The 21,607-nt window shown below is 42.9% G+C and overlaps 1 protein-coding gene across 7 annotated transcripts; it reads right to left on the bottom strand.

Annotated features, from left to right (window-relative positions):
* Window positions 1–1,233: 1,233 nt before the first annotated feature.
* On the bottom strand, window positions 1,234–20,565 carry LOC124034397 (aspartate beta-hydroxylase domain-containing protein 2-like). Of its 7 annotated transcripts, XM_046347542.1 has the most exons (6): window positions 20,160–20,565; window positions 14,975–15,221; window positions 6,565–6,670; window positions 4,105–5,313; window positions 3,699–3,812; window positions 1,234–3,535 (listed from the first exon to the last, which is right to left on the bottom strand). In XM_046347542.1, the coding sequence occupies exons 4-6, from the start codon at window positions 4,967–4,969 to the stop codon at window positions 3,426–3,428; spliced, it is 1,089 nt and encodes a 362-aa protein (XP_046203498.1). In that variant the 5' UTR covers window positions 4,970–5,313; window positions 6,565–6,670; window positions 14,975–15,221; window positions 20,160–20,565; the 3' UTR covers window positions 1,234–3,425. The 7 variants fall into 7 exon arrangements, with proteins under 7 accessions (XP_046203498.1, XP_046203500.1, XP_046203499.1 ...); XM_046347544.1 differs by lacking the exon at window positions 6,565–6,670; XM_046347543.1 differs by lacking the exon at window positions 14,975–15,221.
* Window positions 20,566–21,607: the final 1,042 nt, after the last annotated feature.

Below are 21,607 nucleotides of genomic sequence, written 5' to 3'. Positions count from 1 at the left end.
CTTGTTGACTGTGGGCATTTTTGTTGACTTTTTGTTGTTCTAAATAGAGACTGATAGAAGGGTCATGGGTCATATTTTGATTGTGTAGAAATGAAGGAAATGTGCTTTAGACACCCCCAAAAATGGGAGGACCCCCAAGACCCCCCACCAAGTTATGCCCCCCCCCCCCCACTTCTAAATCCAAAATTGCACCTCTGAATAATTGAATAGTCCCACTACTGATTCACTTGAATCATCACTGAACTCTGAGGTGCAGGGTAAAATATGACCCATTTTCACAAATGAACAAATTGCAGCTTTATGCAGATGGACCAAATTACAAAACAGCCCGATAAACTACTCAAACTATGCTGAACAAAAATATAAATTCAACAATTCCAAAGATTTTTCTGAGTTACAGTTCATAAAAGGAAATCAGTCAATTTAAATAAATAAATGTGGCCCTAATCTGTGGATTTCACATGACTGTACAGGGGTGAAGCTATGGCTGGGCCTTGGAGGGCACAGGGCCACCCAATAGGGAGCCAGGCCCAGTGAATCAGAAATTAGTTTCCCCCCACAAAATAGCTTTATAACAGACAGAAATACTGATCAGCAGAAATACGTGGTATTGTGTTGTGTGACAAAACTGCACATTTTAAAGTGGCCTTTTATTGTCCTCAGCACAAGGTGCACCTGTGTAATGGTCATGCTGGTTAATCAGCTTCTTGATATGCCACACCTGTCAGGTGGATGGAAATGTTCACAGACAGGGATGTAAACAAATTTATGCACAATTTGAGAGAAATAAGCTTTTTGTGCATATGGAACATTTCTGAGATGTTTTATTTCAGCTCACGAAACATGGGACCAACACTTTACATGTTGCGTTTACATTTTTGTACAGTATACTTAGTCATATGTAGAAGAGTATTAAGCCCCATTTTTTTATTGACTTCACACCTTTTTATTTGTATTTTTACAGTGCATTATAATTCCTCTGCTGCTAAGGTTGAGTAGCGTAGATGTGTTAGTGTACTGGCCTTGCTTTGCTTCAGTGGAATCTCTATATTCACCTCTCCATCTGCTCATACTGAATATGGCACACCTACGCCTCCTGGTGCCACTAATATGAAACTGCAGGACAACATTCTACCCAAGGGTACTGATATGCAGACACACACACTGAATACATAAGCGGTTACAACAGTGTTACCATGCACAAAACAGATTATGAATTCAAGACTGAAGTTGTCTGATTCAGATAATTTGCCATTTATTAAATACTGTTCAAAATGAATACAAGTGCCACAAATATGACTATTGGGGAAGAATATCACCAAACATTTGATATGCAGCTGAAAAAAATCACAGAATGGTATAAAATGTTACTGAACAATAGCCAAACCACTTGATAAACATTTCAAATATCTAAAAATTAATGTCTCAAAATGACAAATACTCGGGAGAGAAGATGACAATGCAGTACCAGTAAATTAAGACCACACAATACCTACCGATTGTAAGACAATTATATTTCAAAACCTCTCAGATATGTTTTGTACTCCAACTCTATTTACATAAATACAAAGTTGATATCAAATACAACCAACAATATTACAAACATTAATTAGATAATTTATTAAATACACAGTGGCGTGTATTCATGGATGTCAAGGGAGGGCAAAGCTCCCCCCAAAAATGTATCAAGAAAATAACATAAAATCATATAGCATTCATCTCTCAGTTTCATAATTTTCCTTCAATTCGCAAGAGTCTAAATGAATCACAGAGGAAAAAGCATCCGAACAAGCGAAACAGCGCCCCCTCTGTCGCTCTACATGTATGCCATCTATCTGATTCTGTCTGGTCCCAACGACAGCCAGCATCAGATAGACGTATGACATTGTTGCCGCCCCTAGCATTGAATGGAAAGCAAGGAATGCCTGAGAGCATTTGGCCTCCCTTTGGCCTCCCTTGATAAAAAATGCAATAAAACAAGTTACTCATCGTTGAGCTAAACTGTCTTGGCGCACCAAAAAAAAAAGTGTCAATTGAAGCCAGCTTGGATTTTGGCGTCACTACTATCAAATCGCATTGAGAGCATACATCATTGATAGAAACAAGTTGAATTGTTGCATCTCGTTCTCTTCCAGTGACTAGCTAGCTAAAGTTTTCCGTTTCCTAAATTTGCCATGGTTGGCGATAGGGATTTGGACTTGTTATTTTACTTAATTCTCTGTACTGGCCAATGATTATAACGGCATTCATTCATACATTGTGACCCTGGCATGAGAGAATGTTAGTTCAACATGTAGCTAGATGTAGAAGGCTAATGTTATCTAGCTAACATTGCCTATGAATGGAAGTTAGGCCAGCATGCATTTTAGACAGCTAGCCTAGGACAACAAAAAATAAAACCGTGTAATGTATGATAGACCGTTTCGTCAAAATGAAAGAGGGGGATGGCATTGGCATTTCTCTACAAGTAGGGTGAGTCAACATATGATTCTACTTGAACAAATGCGCACACGCACAAATAAATTAGATCCATGGATAGCCACATCATGTTTAGCTTACGTTGATTAGACTAAATTGTTTTTGGTATCTTTTAGTTCAGCGAATTAGACTAAGCAGAGGTGATTTGATGATGTTGAAATGTTGAAGTTGAAATGGTGCTGGAATAGTCAGAAACATCAACTTATTTGACCATGCTGTAGGTCATGTCTGTTACATGCAATATGCTTTGTGGACTAAACCGGACAGAGGTTGCTATCCGGGTTTTGTGATAAAACAAAGGTGGTTGAATTGATTCTGCCACTGTCTTCTTATTGTCTCGGTCTTTAGACCTATATATCACAGTCGCAAGGCATATGAATTAACAGGTTATAGAGCAAACAACGCAGTTATCACAACACATAGGTTGTAATATGGCTTTTTTTCTGGCTTCCTCAGTGATTTCCCCACTACTGCAAATACAACCATTTCTCCTGTGTAGCAACACAGGCAGTCTCTAGCAAATCATTTGATCTCCTCAAAAAAACATTTTCCATGTGCTTATCCAACTGTTTTTGTGAAAGCTGTATTGATTTCTAAAGTAGAGCACAGTAAACTATCACACATGGGCAGGAATAATCACAGAAATAAGGATTGGGGCTGTAAACATTCAAATGTAACATTTTACATTACGTCTGTTTGGTCAAAGTCAGTAGGTGCTAATGGAGAGTTACAGGGAGAGAGCCAATTCGAACAAGACAGAGAATATGTACACAGTGAGTGTGGGAACGGAACAAGAGACAAAGAAGATGTCTCACCTCACTCACACTGTTCTTCTCTACTTTTCTCACCAACTCTCTTCAAATCTGACACATTCTCTGTCTCTCTTTTACCTCTCTGTGTTTCTCTCTTTAACTCTGCCTCTCCCCCCACCCCACCCCACCGTCTGCTCAGCGTCCAGGGGTGAAGATGTAGTCCAGAGCCTGCCTCTCAGCAGCTGCCACATTAGGGTGCCAGAGGTCCACCATGAAGACCACTCTGGGACCGTCCTCTGGGCTGCCTGAACATAGAGAAAACACAGATTCATGTTTTCCTCCAATCAACCCTTTATAACAGATTAATAACACTTTGTCAGGATATTACAAACACACACACACGCAACCCAGGGTAGAAAAAAGGTGACCCTTTTCATCCCTCCTCACAAACAGCTGTCCCTCTCTCACCCTCATGGAAGGCCCTGTGGAGGAAGGAGTCATCAAACAGCAGACAGCTCCCCTCAGACCAGCACTGCGGCTCCCCTCCAACTACCAGCTCACAGGAAGAGGGCACTCTAAGACCTACAGAGGACAGACAGCAAGTCAGTCTATATAATTACTAAAGAAACCAAGGGAAATATTGTATGACACAAACACATATGAATATATTCTAAAATGTCAGCTGTATATGCTGCAAGCAAAGCAAGTTTTAAAACCAACCATACTATAGTGAAAATAATTATTATCATTGTAATACTTTCACAAAGACATAGGTGAACACATACATATGGGAGCCAGGTGCATTTTGGGGGCCAGATGCATCCCTATATTTAACAGTGTTGTAGCCCTCCAGGGAGCTCCCTCCATTTCTTACCCAGGTGGCAGCGCAGCCTGACGTTGGTTGGGCCGTAATGCTCAGTTATCAGGGCTCCGGGGGTCAGCACAGAGAAGCAGGCATTTCCAAACACGTTGTTGGCAATGAAGGTGCGCAGCTGGCCCAGCACCCTCCAGGCCCGGGGGCACCTCCTGGCATTCAGGGCCAGCGGAGTTCCCTGGTTCACCAGGTAGAAGGTCCACCACTGGCCATGGGGGGTGCTGTTGGCCTTCCAGCCTGGAGGCAGGGAGGAGCCAGCCCGCACTGGGGGGGCGTGGTAGATGTTCTCAAACTCAGCCAGCAGAGCAGGGAAGCTCCTCTCCAGCAGCTCCACGTCGTGTTTCTGTGCGTCCCGGGAGAAGAAGGGTGCTGAGGGCAGGTCAGGAAGGAAGAACACCTCTGGCCTCTGGATGGTGGGCCGGCTGGTGAGGTAGCGGCCCTGGTCTCGTACCCCTTTGTGTACCCTGCCCATGCCTGACCAGGTGTAGCGTTTGGCGTAATCCTGCAAGCTGTGGTACAGCCTCTGATTAAGACCCTCCCCTGTGTTGGTGCAGCGAAAACACTCGGTGGACTGGCAGTAAGCAAAGCCGTTCTGCTCCTCCACCCCTGACACCGGCCTGCCTTTAGCCCTACCATCCCCATCTGTGCTGATCAAGGCCCCCCCACCCCCCCCTACTCGACTGGGCTCATTGCTGTACCCCCCACGCAGGGGAGAGGAGCTGTGCTCACGACCTACCCTGTAACAGTACCACACAAAGAGCAGCAGCAGGCACATGGCTGTGCCAAAGGCACTGGACTCACAGTCCCTCATAGACTGCATCCCTCCAGCCACCATCTCCCTCACCCTTTCTAGTGACCACTCCATACTGGCTCCTCGCTAAAACCCCTGGCGGTCTGGTCTGGAGAAACTACTGTTGAGAAGGTCAATGACCAAACCTGTCTGACTGATTCAAAATAGTATTTTAGAGGAAAATCTTCCACAGGGTGTCTGAAAGGCTACTTTCTATAAACTCTTATCATCCCCCCTGCTGGATGCAGTCTGACACTATCTGATGACACATTCAGGCTCCAGTCCGGGCATTTCAGCACTCAGGGATGAGGGGAAGGCTCCCCCTGCATGGCGTCTGGCTGTGCGGTATTTGTGCTGCTCCCTCCCTTTTTCATTTTAGACAAATGCAGACAGACAACATACCTCAGAGTGTCTGGCCTCTGCATCAGAAGAGAGGGATGGAAAGATAGGGAAAAGGTCATTAGGCATAAGCATTGCACAAACAAATACACTCAAGACTTTAGGCAGCATCTAATACAGAAGTAGAGTACCAACATGCAGATGTCATTTCAAGTTCAGTTTTCCACATGACTTCCCCCACTTAGCTGGTTTAATATGGAACTAACTCCCACCCCCACACTCAGCTCTGGACACACACAGTGCACCATGCACACACCCATACTGATGGCATTTCAAATTCAGGTCTCCACACACCTCCGCACTGCATTGTACAAAGACATGAGTCACATTTCATGCATATGACTATGGCTTCATGGATTTTTTCGGGATGGTAAAATGTTTTCAGTATAAACTTAAATGACTAAAACCAGATATAAAAGTATGTATGTATGTAGAACATACCATGGAGCAATATATTTTTTAAATAAGATCATCTTTGAGAACTAACAATAACCAAAATAAAAACTTGACAAGGAGAATTTGAAATTTAAAAAAAATGGCATGGGGCCTCTCCATTGACTTTGTTATAATGTTCGAGTCAATCAGATAGCATAAGAATGGCAAAATGTATAGAATTTCAGGAAACCAGCTTTAAAACTACAAATTCTATCAGCCCCATGGCAAAATGTGTAGAGCTGCAGGAAATTACCCATGAAACTGCAATTTTTCTCTCAGCGCCATGACAAAATGTGTAGAATTGCAGGAAATTAGCTTTAAAACTAAAATGTCTCTATGGCCTTTAGAACTGCCCCATTGGCCACGCCCCCTACCCCCCACACCAACTTTGCCACTGCTGCTGGAAAAAAATCCTAGGGGGAAACACTGCAGAGAGATGTGTGTGACCGAAAGAGAGAGCACATATTCGGATAACATTATGCATGAAACATAAATAGACAGTGTTGACATCTGCCTACATGAATCAATAGTGAGAGCAGCTCTAAGGCCATGTATACTAAACGAGAGCCACTACGGTGTTCTAGAACAGCACTACTGTACTGGCTTGTTATACATTAGGGACAGTTAGAAAATGTGCTGGGGGTGTGCTGGTCCAATTCTAAGAAAAATGCACCACCCTCCCAAACATAAAATTTTCACATGACCCTCCCCTTGTACTGTAAAGTGTTTTTACACACCCCGCCCCCTCATAAAATTAACTCAAAAATAATTATTACCACCATAACTAACAATAACTGTAGCAACCCTGTGTTTATAAACGCGGATTTCAACTTTACCACTTCAGCTAACGGGCCTGGAGGTTAAGGGTTTGCCGACCACCACATCACTCTCCACGCCTGTATCATTATACCACGATCAGATCCGTCTGTAGACAATGATCAGCTAGGGGGAAAAAAAAATCAGGTTCTACATTTTTGATGCTTTATTTATAATCATTTAAAATATATACAACACATTTTCCATCAACAGGTTCCTGTGCCAATGCACCACACAGAACCAATAAGCAACGCATAACCGCACAACGATTACAGACTTCAAGTGCTTATCAACAACACAATCAAGAAGAGTATGTCAATCTCGACATCCCTCCTTACTCAGCATTGAAACTTTTGTGTTTTGTAACAGATGTCTCTTTTTCCATTAATTGAATGGCCGTTGCGCAGTTTGGATGCTGGAATTATATTAGAGTGGAGTGGATGAATGTGAGCAGTTAGCTGACAAGGAGACATTTGAAGTAGCTTAAATCAGATTAGAACACCCCCCTCTCTTCGGAGGACAAAAGTAACTTTGTTACAAATACATCTGTACATAACATATTTGTATTTTATATACACATTTAGATTTTTTGGACATTTGGATTCATAGTGACCGGTACACATTATATATTTTATTTTCCCGCCTATTACAGATGAAATCCACTCCTCAGCTTCTCTCAACCCATCCCACCTATCTCCATAGACCACCCTCTCTTGATTTCCTTGTGCCATATACAGTGACCTCCAAAAGTATTGGGACAGTGACACATTTGTTGTTGTTTTGGCTCTGTACTCCAGTCACTTTTATTGTAAACAAGAATAGAATGTTTCTAAACACCTCTACATTAAATGTGGATGCTACCATGATTACGGTTACTCATGAATCAATTGTGAATAATGATGAGTGAGAAAGTTAGAAGCACAAATAGCATATCCCCAAGACATGCTAACCTCTACTCATTACAATAACAGGGGAGGTTAGCATTTTTCGGGGGTATGATATTTATGCCTCTGTAACTTTCTCACTCATCATTATTCAAGATTATCCGTAACTATGTACAAAAAGTGCTGTAACTTTTAAACGGTTCACCCGATATGTATGAAAATACCCTAAAATTAAAGAGGACAGTCTGCACGTTAACCCAATAGTCATTGTATCATTTCAAATCGAAAGTGCTAGAGTACAGAGCCTAAACAAAATACAAATTGTCACTGTCCCAATATTTTGAGTTCACTGTATTTTCAACTGTGCTGTGATGTCTTACATAGGGTAGGCACATCGAAAATCAAAACTATTTTGCGACCTGTAAAAGATTTTGATCCTCAAATTAAAACATGTATATTTTTGTATTTATGACCATTTTTGGAGGCCAATTTTAGTCTTTAATAAAGAGCAGACAACTTCCCTACCTTCTCCCCTTTCCACTTGCCTCCTCCATATTTGAGTTAACGCTGAAATCAGTTGGTTGCAATTTGGGATAGAGCAAACATTTCTATATTTTTGTTAACGGCACGTGACATAACTCCACCTTCCCTATTGATAAGATAATACCTTATTTTTTCCCCATAAAGAATGCTTTAAAAAAAATGTACACTGATCAAAAAAATAAAGGGAACACTTAAACAACACAATGTAACTCCAAGTCAATCACACTTCTGTGAAATCAAACTGTCCACTTAGGAAGCAACACTGATTGAAAATAAATTTCTCATGCTGTTGTGCAAATGGAATAGACAACAGGTGGAAATTATAGGCAATTAGCAAGACACCCCCAATAAAGGAGTGGTTCTGCAGGTGGTGACCACAGACCACTTCTCAGTTCCTATGCTTCCTGGCTGATGTTTTGGTCACTTTTGAATGCTGGCGGTGCTTTCACTCTAGTGGTAGCATGAGACGGAGTCTACAACCCACACAAGTGGCTCAGGTAGTGCAGCTCATCCAGGATGACACATCAATGCGAGCTGTGGCAAGAAGGTTTGTGTCTGTCAGCGTAGTGTCCAGAGCATGGAGGCGCTACCAGGAGACAGGCCAGTACATCAGGAGGCCACAAATGTGCACGTGTCTGCTCAAACGGTCAGAAACAGACTCCATGAGGGTGGACGTCCACAGGTGGGGGTTGTGCTTACAGCCCAACACCGTGCAGGACATTTGGCATTTGCCAGAGAACACCAAGATTGGTAAATTCGCCACTGGCGCACTGTGCTCTTCACAGATGAAAGCAGGTTCACACTGAGCACATGTGACAGACGTGACAGTCTGGAGACGCCGTGGAGAACGTTCTGCTGCCTCAAACATCCTCCAGCATGACCGGTTTGGCGGTGGGTCAGTCATGGTGTTGTGTGGCATTTCTTTGGGGGGCCGCACAGCCCTCCATGTGCTTGCCAGAGGTAGCCTTACTGCTATTAGGTACCGAGATGAGATCCTCAGACCCCTTGTGAGACCATATGCTGGTGCAGTTGGCCCTGGGTTCCTCCTAATGCAAGACAATGCTAGACCTCATGTGGCTGGAGTGTGTCAGCAGTTCCTGCAAGAGGAAGGCATTGATGCCCTTTCCCCAGACCTGAATCCAATTGAGCACATCTGGGACATCATGTCTCGCTCCATCCACCAACGCCACGTTGCACCACAGACTGTCCAGGAGTTGGCAGATGCTTTAGTCCAGGTCTGGGAGGAGATCCCTCAGGAGACCCTCAGGAGACTGTCCGCCACCTCATCAGGAGCATGCCCAGGCATTGTAGGGAGGTCATACAGGCACGTGGAGGCCACACACACTAACTGAACCTCATTTTGACTTGTTTTAAGGACATTACATCAAAGTTGGATCAGCCTGTAGTGTGGTTTTCCACTTTAATTTTGAGTGTGACTCCAAATCCAGACCTCCATGGGTTGATACATTTGATTTCCATTGATAATTTGTCGGATTTTGTTGTCAGCACATTCAACTATGTAAAGAAAAAAGTATTTAATAAGAATATTTCATTCATATCTAGGATGTGTTATTTTAGTGTTCCCTTGTGTGTATTACATTTTAGTAATTTAGTAGACGCTCTTATCCATAGCAACTTACAGGAACAATTAGGGTTAAGTGCCTTGCTCAAGAGCACATTGACAGAGTTTTCACCTAGCTCTGGGATTCAAACCAGAAGCCTTTCTGTTACTGGTCCAACACTCTTAACCACTAGGCTACCTGCTGCTCCATAAAAAGGTAATACATTTTAAAAGTTAAATGACAAATATTTAGGCTATATTAGCACATTAGTTTCTAGGTCGAGGAATAGCCTGTCTGATCCGGAAAGCAGGCAGAACACACGTTAAGCTTTCCTGAATAACTGGCAGAGGTGGGACCAAGTCACTATTATTCGAGTCACAAGCAAGTCTCAAGTCACAAGGCCAGAGTCTCAAGGCGAGTCCCAAGTAGAACAGGTCGAGTCAAGTCCAAGTCGTGCATTCTAAGAGCAAGTGAAGTCGAGTCACAAGTCAAGTAAAGAAAAAAAACAATCTTGTTCAATGACTTGTTCAAGTACAAATTGAGATGCTGAGACAATAAGGTTGGATCTGACATTTTTGTCAAAAATGAGTTAGTCACATATAATAGATCTTTAGATGGTTATTCATATGTTTGTGAAGTTAGATTTTTGAAAAAGTACATTAAGTGAAAAACTACAGTAGAATGTATAGAGTACAGTATATACATATGAGATGAGTAATGTAGGGTATGTAAACATGATATAAATTGGCATTGTTTAAAGTGGCTAGTGATACATTTATTACATCAATTTTCCATTATTAAAGTGAGCTGGAGTTGAGTCAGTATGTTATCAGCAGCCACTCAATGTTAGTGGTGGCTGCTTAACAGTCTGATGGGCCTTGAGATAGAAACTGTTTTTCAGTCTCTCGGTCCCTGTTTTGATGCACCTGTACTGACCTCGTCTTCTGGATGAAAGCGGAGTGAACAGGCAGTGGCTAGGGTGGTTGTCCTTGATGATCTTTATGGCCTTCCTGTGACATCGGGTGGTGTAGGTGTCCTGGAGGGCAGGTAGTTTGCCCCCGGTGATGCATTGTGCAGACCTCACTACCCTCTGGAGAGCCTTACGGTTATGGGCGGAGCAGTTGCCGTACCAGGCGGTAATAAAGCCCGACAGAATGCTCTGTACCAGGCGATGATACAGCCTGACAGGATGCTCTCGATTGCGCATCTGTAAAAGTTTGTGAGTGCTTTTGGTGCCAAGCCAAATTTCTTCAGTCTCCTGAGGTTGTCCCATCGATGTGGATGGGGGGTGCTCCCTCTGCTGTTTCCTGAAGTCCACAATCACCTCCTTTGTTTTGTTGACGTTGAGTGTGAGGTTACTTTCCTGACACCACACTGAGGGCCCTCACCTCTTCCCTGTAGGCCATCTCGTCGTTGTTGGTAATCAAGCCTACCACTGTAGTGTCGTCCGAAAACTTGATGATTGAGTTGGATGCGTGCATGGCCACGCAGTCGTGGGTGACAGGAGAGGGCTCAGAACGCACTCTTGTGGAGCCCCAGTGTTGAGGATCAGTGGGGTGGAGATGTTGTTACCTACCCTCACCACCTGGGGGCGGCCCGTCAGGAAGTCCAGTACCCAGTTGCACAGGGCGGGGTCGAGACCCAGGGTCTCGAGCTTGATGACGAGTTTGGAGGGTACTATGGTGTTAAATGCTGAGCTGTAGTCGATGAACAGCATTCTCACATAGGTATTCCTCTTGTCCAGATGGGTTAGGGCAGTGTGGTTGCGATTGCATCGTCTGTGGACCTATTGGGGCTGTAAGCAAATTGGAGTGGGTCTAGGGTGTCAGGTAGGGTGGAGGTGATATGGTCCTTGACCCGTCTCTCAAAGCATGATGACGGAAGTGAGTGCTACGGGGCGGTAGTCGTTTAGCTCAGCTACCTTAGCTTCTTGGGAACAGGAACAATGGTTGCCCTCTTGAAGCATGTGGGAACAGCAGACTGGGATAAGGATTAATTGAATATGTCCGTAAACACACCAGCCAGCTGGTCTGCGCATGCTCTGTGGACGCGGCTGGGAATGCCATCTGGACCTGCAACCTTGCGAGGGCTAACACGTTTAAATGTTTTACTCATGTCGGCTGCACTGAAGGAGAGCCCGCAGGTTTTGGTAGCGGGCCGTGTCAGTGGCACTGTATTGTCCTCAAAGCGAGCAAAGAAGTTATTCAGTCTGTCTGGGAGCAAGACATCCTGGTCCGCGACGGGGCTGGTTTTCTTTTTGTAATCCGTGATTGACTGTAGACCCTGCCACATACCTCTTGTGTCTGAGCCGTTGAATTGCAACTCTACTTTGTCTCTATACTGACGCTTAGCTTGTTTGATTGCCGTGTGGAGGGAATAGCTACACTGTTTGTATTCGGTCATGTTTCCAGTCACCTTGCCCTGGTTAAAAGCAGTGGATTGCGCTCGAGTTTCGTGCGAATGCTGCCATCAATCCACGGTTTGGGTACAATAGTGATATTATATAATGTATGTATTCAAATAGCTACATTCTTAAAAACTGAACAAGTCTAATTCAGAAGTATCAGATAGAACCTTTGCAATTGCACCCTCCTGAAAAAAACAGATTTACACATGCCTCAGGATTTTGATACTCTGCACTTTAGGTGAGGACCTTAAGGTGAGGGTCTACATCCAAGATGGTGTAGCAGTCAGACGTGTGTTTTGTCTTGTCATGTGTAAATATTGTTTTTCCTTGTTTTTGTTCGTATATATTTTGTAAATATTTTATTATCACTTTCCATCTACGGACTGAATATACTCTCCTGCAACCCGCCTCACCCAATGTGGTACAGATCTGCTATTTTTATATACTTAAGAACCGGAACCCCCATCAAAAGCTAGCCAGGTAACTGGCTACTAAATAGTAGTCAGTTAGCCATTGCTAGGCCCATCTGCTAGGCCCATCTCCTGGCTAGCAGTAGAGGCCCATCAGCCACTCCTTGGGCTACAATACCTGGACCCCCGCCGACCCATCAGGACTGGACTACCGACGTAATTCCACCCGAAGTTTTTTTCAACGGACTCCTCCGTCGCGACGTCCCCTGTATGCCCACCGGCTAGCCTGCTAGCCGCGGCCCGCTAGCTGTCTAGAGCATATCAAACTGTTAGCTTAAGAGGCCCATCAGACAAATTCTTTGGCCACTATACCTATTTTGCCAATTGGCCTGGTTCATCACACGGAGCCCTGCTGATCCGTCCTCTGAACCGGAACCCCCCAAAAGAAGCTAGCCAACGAACTAGCTACTAGCTAGTAGTCAGCTAGGCAGTGCTAGCGGTCATCAGCTACCTTTAGCCCGGACAACTCTCGCCAGTTTGCACAGAGCGACTCCAACACAGCAAATCTGACTTATTTTTCTCCTTATCCCTACCGCAAACTCTGAACTTTTTTTTCCTCGCCTGGATCACCGCAGCCAGCTAGCTGCTATCCGAGTGGCCACTCCTGGCTAACGTTTCTGTCCCGAAGCAAGAACCAATTAGCCTGGAGATAGCCTTGCTAGGCCCATCTTCTAGCCTGTTAGCCGCGGCCCGCTAACTGTCTAGAGCACATTGGATTGTTAGCTTAAGAGGCCAATCGGACAAATTATTTGGCCACTATACCCATTCTAACAATTGGCCTCGTTTACCACACGGAGCCCTACTAATCCATCTGCCGACGTCACAGCACAACACACTTTTCCCATCACGATGTCCCTGTCAAATGCTCCCTAAAATACTTCAGCGAGCAGGCCTTTCTAATCGACCTGGGCCGGGTATCCTGGAATGATATTAACCTCATTCCGTCAGTAGAGGATGCCTGGTTATTCTTTAAAGTGCTTTCCTCATCATCTTAAATAAGCATGCCCCGTTCAAAAAATTTAGAACCAGGAACAGATATAGCCTTTGGTTCACTCCAGACCTGACTGCCCTTGACCAGCACAAAAACATCCTGTGGCATACTGTATTAGCATCAAATAGACCCCGCGATATGCAACTTTTCAGGGAAGTTAGGAACCAATATACACAGGCAGTTAAGAAAGCAAAGGCTAGCTTTTTCAAACAGAAATTTGCATCCTGTAGCACTAACTCCAAAAAAGTTCTGGGACACTAAAGTCCATGGAGAATAAGAGCACCTCCTCCCAGCTGCCCACTGCAATGAGGCTAGGAAACACTGTCACCACCAATAAATCTATGATAATTGACAATTTCAACAAGCATTTTTCTACGGCTGGTCATGCTTTCCACCTGGCTACCCCTACCCTGGTCAACTGCCCTGCACCCCTCACTGCAACTTGCCCAAGCCTCCCCCATTTCCCCTTCACCCAAATCCAGATAGCTGATGTTCTGAAAGCGCTTCAAAATCTGGACCCCTACAAATCAGCAAGGCTAGACAATCTGGACCTGCTCTCCTAACATTATCTGACGAAATTGTTGCAAACCCTATTACTATGCTGGCAGCATACCACCCTGCATACCCCTGCTGGCTTACTTCTGAAGCTAAGCAGGGTTGGTCCTGGTCAGTTCCCGGATGGGAGGCCAGATGCTGCTGGAAGTGGTGTTGGAGGGCTCATTCATCCCCCTCCTCTCCCCTGTAACTATTCCCCAGGTCGTTGCTGCAAATGAGAATGTGTTCTCAGTCAATTTACCTGGTAAAATAACAGATAAATAAAAAATAAAAAAGTAGCCTGTTCAACCTCTCTTTCGTATTGTCTGAGATCCCCAAAGATTAGAAAGCTGCATCGGTCATCCCCCTCTTCAAAGGGGGAGACACTCTAGACCCAAACTGCTACAGACCTATATCTATCCTACCCTGCCTTTCTAAGGTCTTCGAAAGCCAAGTTAACAAACAGATCACCGACCATTTCGAATCCCACCGTACCTTCAGTCCTCTGGCCGACTCTTTTCTCTGTATACATCAGTGATGTTGCTCTTGCTGCTGGTGACTCTCTGATCCACCTCTACGCAGACGACACCATTTTGTATACTTCTGGCCCTTCTTTGGACACTGTGTTAACTAACCTCCAGACAAGCTTCAATGCCATACAACTCTCCTTCCGTGGCCTCCAACTGCTCTTAAATGCAAGCAAAACCATCCGCCCAGCATCACTACTCTGGACGGTGCTGACTTGGAATATGTGGACAACTACAAATACCTAGGTGTCTGGTTAGACTGTAAACTCTCCTTCCAGACTCACATTAAACATCTCCAATCCAAAATTTAATCTAGAATCAGCTTCCTATTTCGCAACAAAGCATCCTTCCCTCATGCTGCCAAACATACCCTAGTAAAACTGTCTATCCTACCGATCCTTGACTTTGGCGATGTCATTTACAAAATAGCCTCCAACACTCTACTCAGCAAATTGGATGCAGTCTATCACAGTGCCATCCGTTTTGTCACCAAAGCCACATATACTACCCACCACTGTGACCTGTACGCTCTCGTTGGCTGGCCCTCGCTTCATATCCGTCGCCAAACCCACTGGCTCCAGGTCATCTAGAAGTCGATGCTAGGCAATGCCCCGCCGTTATCTCAGCTCACTGGTCACCATAGCAGCACCCACCCGCAGCACGTCCTCCAGCAGGTATATTTTACTGGTCACCCCCAAAACCAATTCCTACTTCGGCCGCCTGTCCTTCCAGTTCTCTGCTGCCAATGACTGGAACGAACTGCAAAAAAAAAAAAAAAAAAAATCACTTAAGCTGGAGACTCATATCTCCCTCACTAGCTTTAAGTATCAGCTGTCAGAGCAGCTCACAGATCACTGCACATAGCCAATCTGTAAATAGCCCATTCAACTACCTCATCACCATATTGTTATTTATTTTGCTCCTTTGCACCCCAGTACCACTACTTGCACATCTATCACCCTAGTGATTAATTTGCCATACTGTAATAATTTAGCCACCATGGCCTATTTATTGCCTCGCCCCCCTTATCCTACCTCATTTGCACACACTGTATATAGAATTTCTCTTTTGTATTATTGACTGTATTTGCTGTGTTTATTCCATGTGTAACTCTGTGTTGTTGTTTGTGTCGCACTGCTTTGCTTTATCTTGGCCAGGTCGCAGTTGTAAATGAGAACTTGTTCTCAACTAGCCTACCTGGTTAAATAAAGGTGAAAAAAATTAATAAAATAATGGGTTAAGAGAGAAGAATTCACCAAGAAACAGTTAATATTCTTGATCAGAAAACCATTTTTTGTAGCTGCATATGTATTTATGTTAATCCTCTCTCCCTACATTTGCGCTGCACCCGATCCTATAGCTGTACCACATATCAGCAACCTGTTCACTAGCACAGTGGATCTAAAGGGTCTGAATACTTATGTAAATGTGCTATTTTAGTTTATTATTTTATAAATTTGCTAAAATTTCTAAAAACCTGTTTTTGCTTTGTCATTATGGGGTAGTGTGTAGATTGAGGTTAAACAAACAATTTAATCCATTTTAGAATAAGTCTGTAACCTAACAAAATGTAAAGGGTTCTGAAGGCAGTGTAATTCACCAGAATATGTTACATCTTCATTGCATAAGTCCTGAAGCTAGTGCGATGTTAGATATATAAACAGTACCACCCCTGCGGTATATAATTTTCACTAGGGTTTTTGCAGTGACCGTATTACCAGCGGTCACAAGTCATGAAGGCAGTCAAATTCCACATGACCATTTACTTACGGTATTTAGGCTTGTCGAAGCTCTGATGCTGCTGCTGGTCATTAGTAGCCTACCAAACTTGTTAACTGTCTGGTACTCAGCACAATATTGTCTCTCTACTCCCTCTGACATCAATGCAAATGTATTTGAACATCTAATCAAACACTTCATGTTGGGCAACATTTCTATAGGCTATGCAATTGCGGGAGAAAAGAGAGTGATGGCTGCTAATAAAAAGAGGGGGATCCCATCAGCTTTCTATAGACTAGGTCTACTATATTTATTCATCTTTCCTAATATTAAGCACATTGCTTATATTTACAACAGGAGTATAGCCAACCTTTCCTGGTATGAAAATAAACCACAGGAAATGCGTCCATTTGCTATTTAAGTGCATAGATGACATGTATTTTTCCCGCTGCCCCTGTTTGGATACAGGTGCATGAGAATGGTCCATTCTAAATCAGAAATGTCACACATATTGTTTAGTATATGTAAAGACCAGATTAAATCAAGAATAGTCTGATTAATTATATATCATCACTTGTGAATGATGCCCCGCATCAGAAACAATTCCTGTTTTTGTGACTTGTTCAAATCATAGTCACACACCTCATGTAGGCTTATATGTTTTAATAAGGTTTGCTTCACAACTAAAGTGGCCAAATCATTTGTTAAAATTAAGCCCATTAATCCGCTTTCCTCGTGAGTTTAAGTTTGGGTAAGATAATTTTCAACATAAAAATGCACCTTTATAATAAAAGCATGACATGCATAATTGCATTTGCGGTCACTTTTGATAATGGTGTTTTCCGCTAACATTACCATGTGCGCATGGCTGCGCCTATAATGTGAAGAAATAGCCTAATAGTTTATCAACATTTTAAGCTAAAACTTTCTAATCAGTTTTGTCACCCATATTGCATAAACAAGGTTTTTTGATGCTAGTTGTTGTATTAATTTAGGATCTATCGCATCCCACAACTGTCCCACTGTTAGGAATATTTATTTCTCGCACAAAATAGGTCGACTTTTGTACTACGGGGGATAGTACATTGACATCGGCTATAGTTTTTGCTGTTCGTTAGGCCTACTCATCTTGTTGGCTGACGAAAAGTAAATGTGGACAGTTCATCCAATATCTTCAATATGCACCTCGTAATTGGATATGGCACAACGCAGCACTCCCGGCCGCAAAAGGCATGGATTTTTGGGGGGGGTGCATTATGGCCACAAAGGCGATGCCGCCATGAAACTCGAGGCATTATCAAGTGCTCGTCAAATTGTGAATGAGAGACTAATGAAGTGTGTACAGCCTGCGCAAAAAAAACAAAGCAGAGCTCATGCCTTTCAAGCAACTTAAAAAAAAAACAATTAGTCTCACCATGCAGCCTTACAATGTATTAAAAATCAAAACATATAGCCCAACATTTGTAGAACTAAAGTTACATAAATTACTTTTGCATATTGGAGTACCTATTTCTTTGTTAACCGCTCAACACAGAATGGCCGCATGTGCGCTCTCCCTCAAATCATTTGGAGAAAATATGTATATTTTATTCAGCTTTGTTCAATTGTATTATTCATACTATAAAATATTATAAAATAATGCCACAGAATTATAAGTAAATCTTGTCTGTTAAACTAGTGTAGCCCACAGTCATAGCCACATCAGGACAAGTCAGAGTATGCTTTTGTTATTTTCTGAAATAGACTACATTTTCTTCATATCATGCTTCTTTAGACATGTCTAAAATAAATTATGGATTTATTGTTAAGGTGAATTCATTGATTATTACATGGATTTATTCGAGTTTTTAAAATGGCTTGTAGGCTATGTGTGGAAGCCAGGAGCTCCTTAATGTATTTGTTAATTAATGGTCAATTACCGTGAGACCGACAGTTACTTGCTTGACAATCACCAGCGGACTAAATTCCGTGACCGCCACAGGCCTACTTATAACCCACCCACACTAGGTCTACCTGAAATATGAAAATAATCCATGAATTCACCAGGTAGCCTATTTTTTCTGGCAAAGATGCCTCTGGAGCAGATTGCTAGACTGATTTGTATATGGATAATATTAACGTAGGTAGGCTACTCTGTTTTTGCCAGCATCCCCTCAAAACCTTCTCACTGCGCTACTGTAGCTCACCCAACCTGTGTTAAATGACAGTTTGCTGGTCCGATCAGAGGGCAGAGTGTGGGTTTCACTAGCTAATCTGTTTATTTGCAAGTGCGATACTGTCTCTGGCTGTGTGGAGAGTAGCCTAAACCATGGATACTCTGTGCCACAAAATAAGTGACAAAACATGACAAATCCTGGCCAGATAATTTCAAGTAATCAGTCGGGTCCCAAGTCTTAAGGCTCCAAGGTGAAGTCAAGTTATTTTATTTTCTCGAGTCACTCAAGTCCAAGTCATGTGACTCGAGTCCACACCTCTAACTGGGCCTGCTGGGAGCATATGATAACTTGGGAGAATGGTTCAGCAACAGACAACGCATCAGAAGTAAAAAAAAACAGGCAGACTGGTCTGGCACTGTGCCTTTCTATAATCTGTCAAGAGTAGACCCACAACTGATCCAAATGGAATGAAACATTCAGGGCTTTTGCGCCATTATTCAAATGACCTTTTCCACTGCAGTGCAAAGCCTAGAGTAGAATTATACTCACTTGAAAACAATAATGCAATTATTAATTGGATTGTGGTGTTGTAGGCTAGGTAGGATAATTTGATTGTTCTTAAACAAGAACAATAAGATAGCTTTTTGAATTGCATGTCTTCACTGTTCTTACATGCAATGATGCACCTGGCCTCTCCTGCTTGTCAGCGATTCCTCTATTTTGTGGACTTATTTTGAAAAATGCAGATTTTAATTATTTTGTGTGGTATGATTTCTACTTAACCTACTGCAGATCTGGACAAACAATCCACCTACCACTATTGTCACTATGAATACAGGGCAGGATAGACAGTTGATTGGTAGACTATATTGACCTATGTGTGGTATAGTAAGCATGTGGAAAAAGCATAAGGGAAGTACCAAAACACCTTGATAGGGGAGGCGCATGCAAGCAGAATAGGAAATCTGGCAATATGGAAGACAATATATAGTAACACCTGCAGAATGGCAAATGTAAATCAGGGGGGAAAAAACGCACTACCCTCCCCTGTACAAAAAAAAAAACCACTCCCCGAAGCTATTTTGTTTTGTTGACCCCCCCCCCCCCCGTACTGTAGATTTCGAACTGTCCCTTAGGAAAGTGAAATAGGAACAAGGTATGTAAACAACCATGATGTGCATGAAGAGAACAAAGGATTAGCACCAGCATATATACATGAACAGTAACTGCAGTATGAAGCACCCACAATCACGAGTCACGACACAGACGAAAATATACACTGTCACAAGAATACTATGCACTGCATGCAGTAAACATAAACACGTATAAACAGAGCTCACAATGTACATAACTTCCTATGCTTCTTCTGCAAAACCATTGCACCAAGAATGGTCCGGCAAACCTGCTTGGGCAGCCAGAACAGCCATCTCCTCAAGTGAACACAGCCCCGATCACAGTCCACCGAGACGCACGCTCCCACAAACCGCTCTGGCACAACTACATAGTTCACTCCACAGAGCTATAGCCTATATACGCTCGTTGTCTGCTGCCGTGCCTTGAGGAACTGTCATATTTAAAAACCCTACAGGAATGGGGACAACCATCCATAACACACTCGTTTCCCCTTTCTCAATTTCACCAATATTCCTGCCTCTAATGCCCTCACGCTTGCCTACGTGTCATCATTCAATCGCATAAAATCACCACAGAATCTCAGACAGAATCGTGTGTAAAGATCTGTAAAAGCTAGACTTGTAGCCCATAGAAACAACTCGGAACGAATGCAACATGATAGGCCTGCGCAATAATAATAATAACTCACCCAATTGCCATGGTTGTGGGTGATATCTCGCCTACAGGTTTACCATGTTACCAAGCAGCTAGTGTCCTCTTTATCTAGGCTATAAGCCTATAATTACTTGTCAATCATTACTAGGTCCCTACTTAACTTGTGTTGTTGCATGACATTCACCGCGATATCTAGTAAACTAACAGCAGGCAAAGCACGTACAAAGCACCGCAGTGCAACAGGAAGTCCGATCAATCTACCCCGGTATAGGCGTACAAGCTAATCTTTAGATTTAAAATTAAACATAGGCCTTCGCAAATAAGAATGTAAATGCTAAATACTTATAAGCTATATGTGTCCGTAAAAATAACCTTAAATCGCCTTGTAATAATGTAGCCAGTAGCCTATAAAACTCTACAGGACAAAAGACTTGGGCAACTCATCCAATCCCTTTACTATTTAAACTACAGTTCCCAACATGCTTTTGTGAACTATGACAGGAACGTACATTTTATGCCACGTTCACATATTAGTCGGAACTATGAAACTCAGATATGTCCGACTCGCTAATTGGTTGTAGTTAGCAAGTCGAACATTTATGAGTTTTCTAGTTCCAAATAGTATATGAACGCGGCAATAGTCCACAAACGCTGAGACGCGATACGCCGACGTCCCATTGATCATCATAAATCACCAGTGGCGATTTTAGCATATATATCTTGGCGAGGCAAACTTTAAAAAAATAATAATATGCATGCCAGCAAAGCCACTACACAACACAACACAATACTAAACAATATATGTATTGCAATATAATGATGACAAACGTGCCCACTAACTGTTAGGGTCTACATAAAATTGTCCCAACAGCAGAGCCTTCTTTTCAGCACCATGGAGTGAATCCTTACCACTGCTACACCTGGCTATCAGCAGAGCCTTGTCTTGCAGGGAAACAGTTAATTCAGCCTCATTTACTGCCTTTTTAAAAACAGCTGACTTGATGTGTACCACAAATGTGTTTACTGACAATTGAGATGTACAAACTATGGCATAAGGGACGACAAGCGGATAAGAGGCAATCTGTAATTTCGATTGACATTAATGAGCAAGCTGGGACGTATGTAGTCAATATAACTATTTGTTCAGCACTTTTGAAATGTACAAAATGTACAGCAACAGAATTCAGAACATGGGCCGTTCTTACAGTGGTCTCCCTGTACACTAAGTCAAAACCGTAGGATAAATAAAGTGGGCATGTAAGCAGACAATGAAAGCTCTTACAATATTCAATGATTACATTCCTCGAAAACAGGTTATGGGTGAAAATTAAGAGGTGAAAGTAGACTAAATTATTAGAGTGAGGCAAATGGGCTACTAACAGCTTATTACACAACATACACTTAGCATTACTTTATTAGCTACAGTATACATATCTGCCTGGCATATTACATAATTTATGCAGCAGCATAAAATAAAGGTGG

The sequence above is a fragment of the Oncorhynchus gorbuscha genome, linkage group LG04 (genome assembly GCF_021184085.1).
Source record: "Oncorhynchus gorbuscha isolate QuinsamMale2020 ecotype Even-year linkage group LG04, OgorEven_v1.0, whole genome shotgun sequence".
In the NCBI taxonomy this organism is placed as follows: Eukaryota; Metazoa; Chordata; class Actinopteri; order Salmoniformes; family Salmonidae; genus Oncorhynchus; species Oncorhynchus gorbuscha.
Note: the sequence above shows the minus strand (reverse complement) of the source record. Positions and strands in the feature narration are given on the sequence as shown.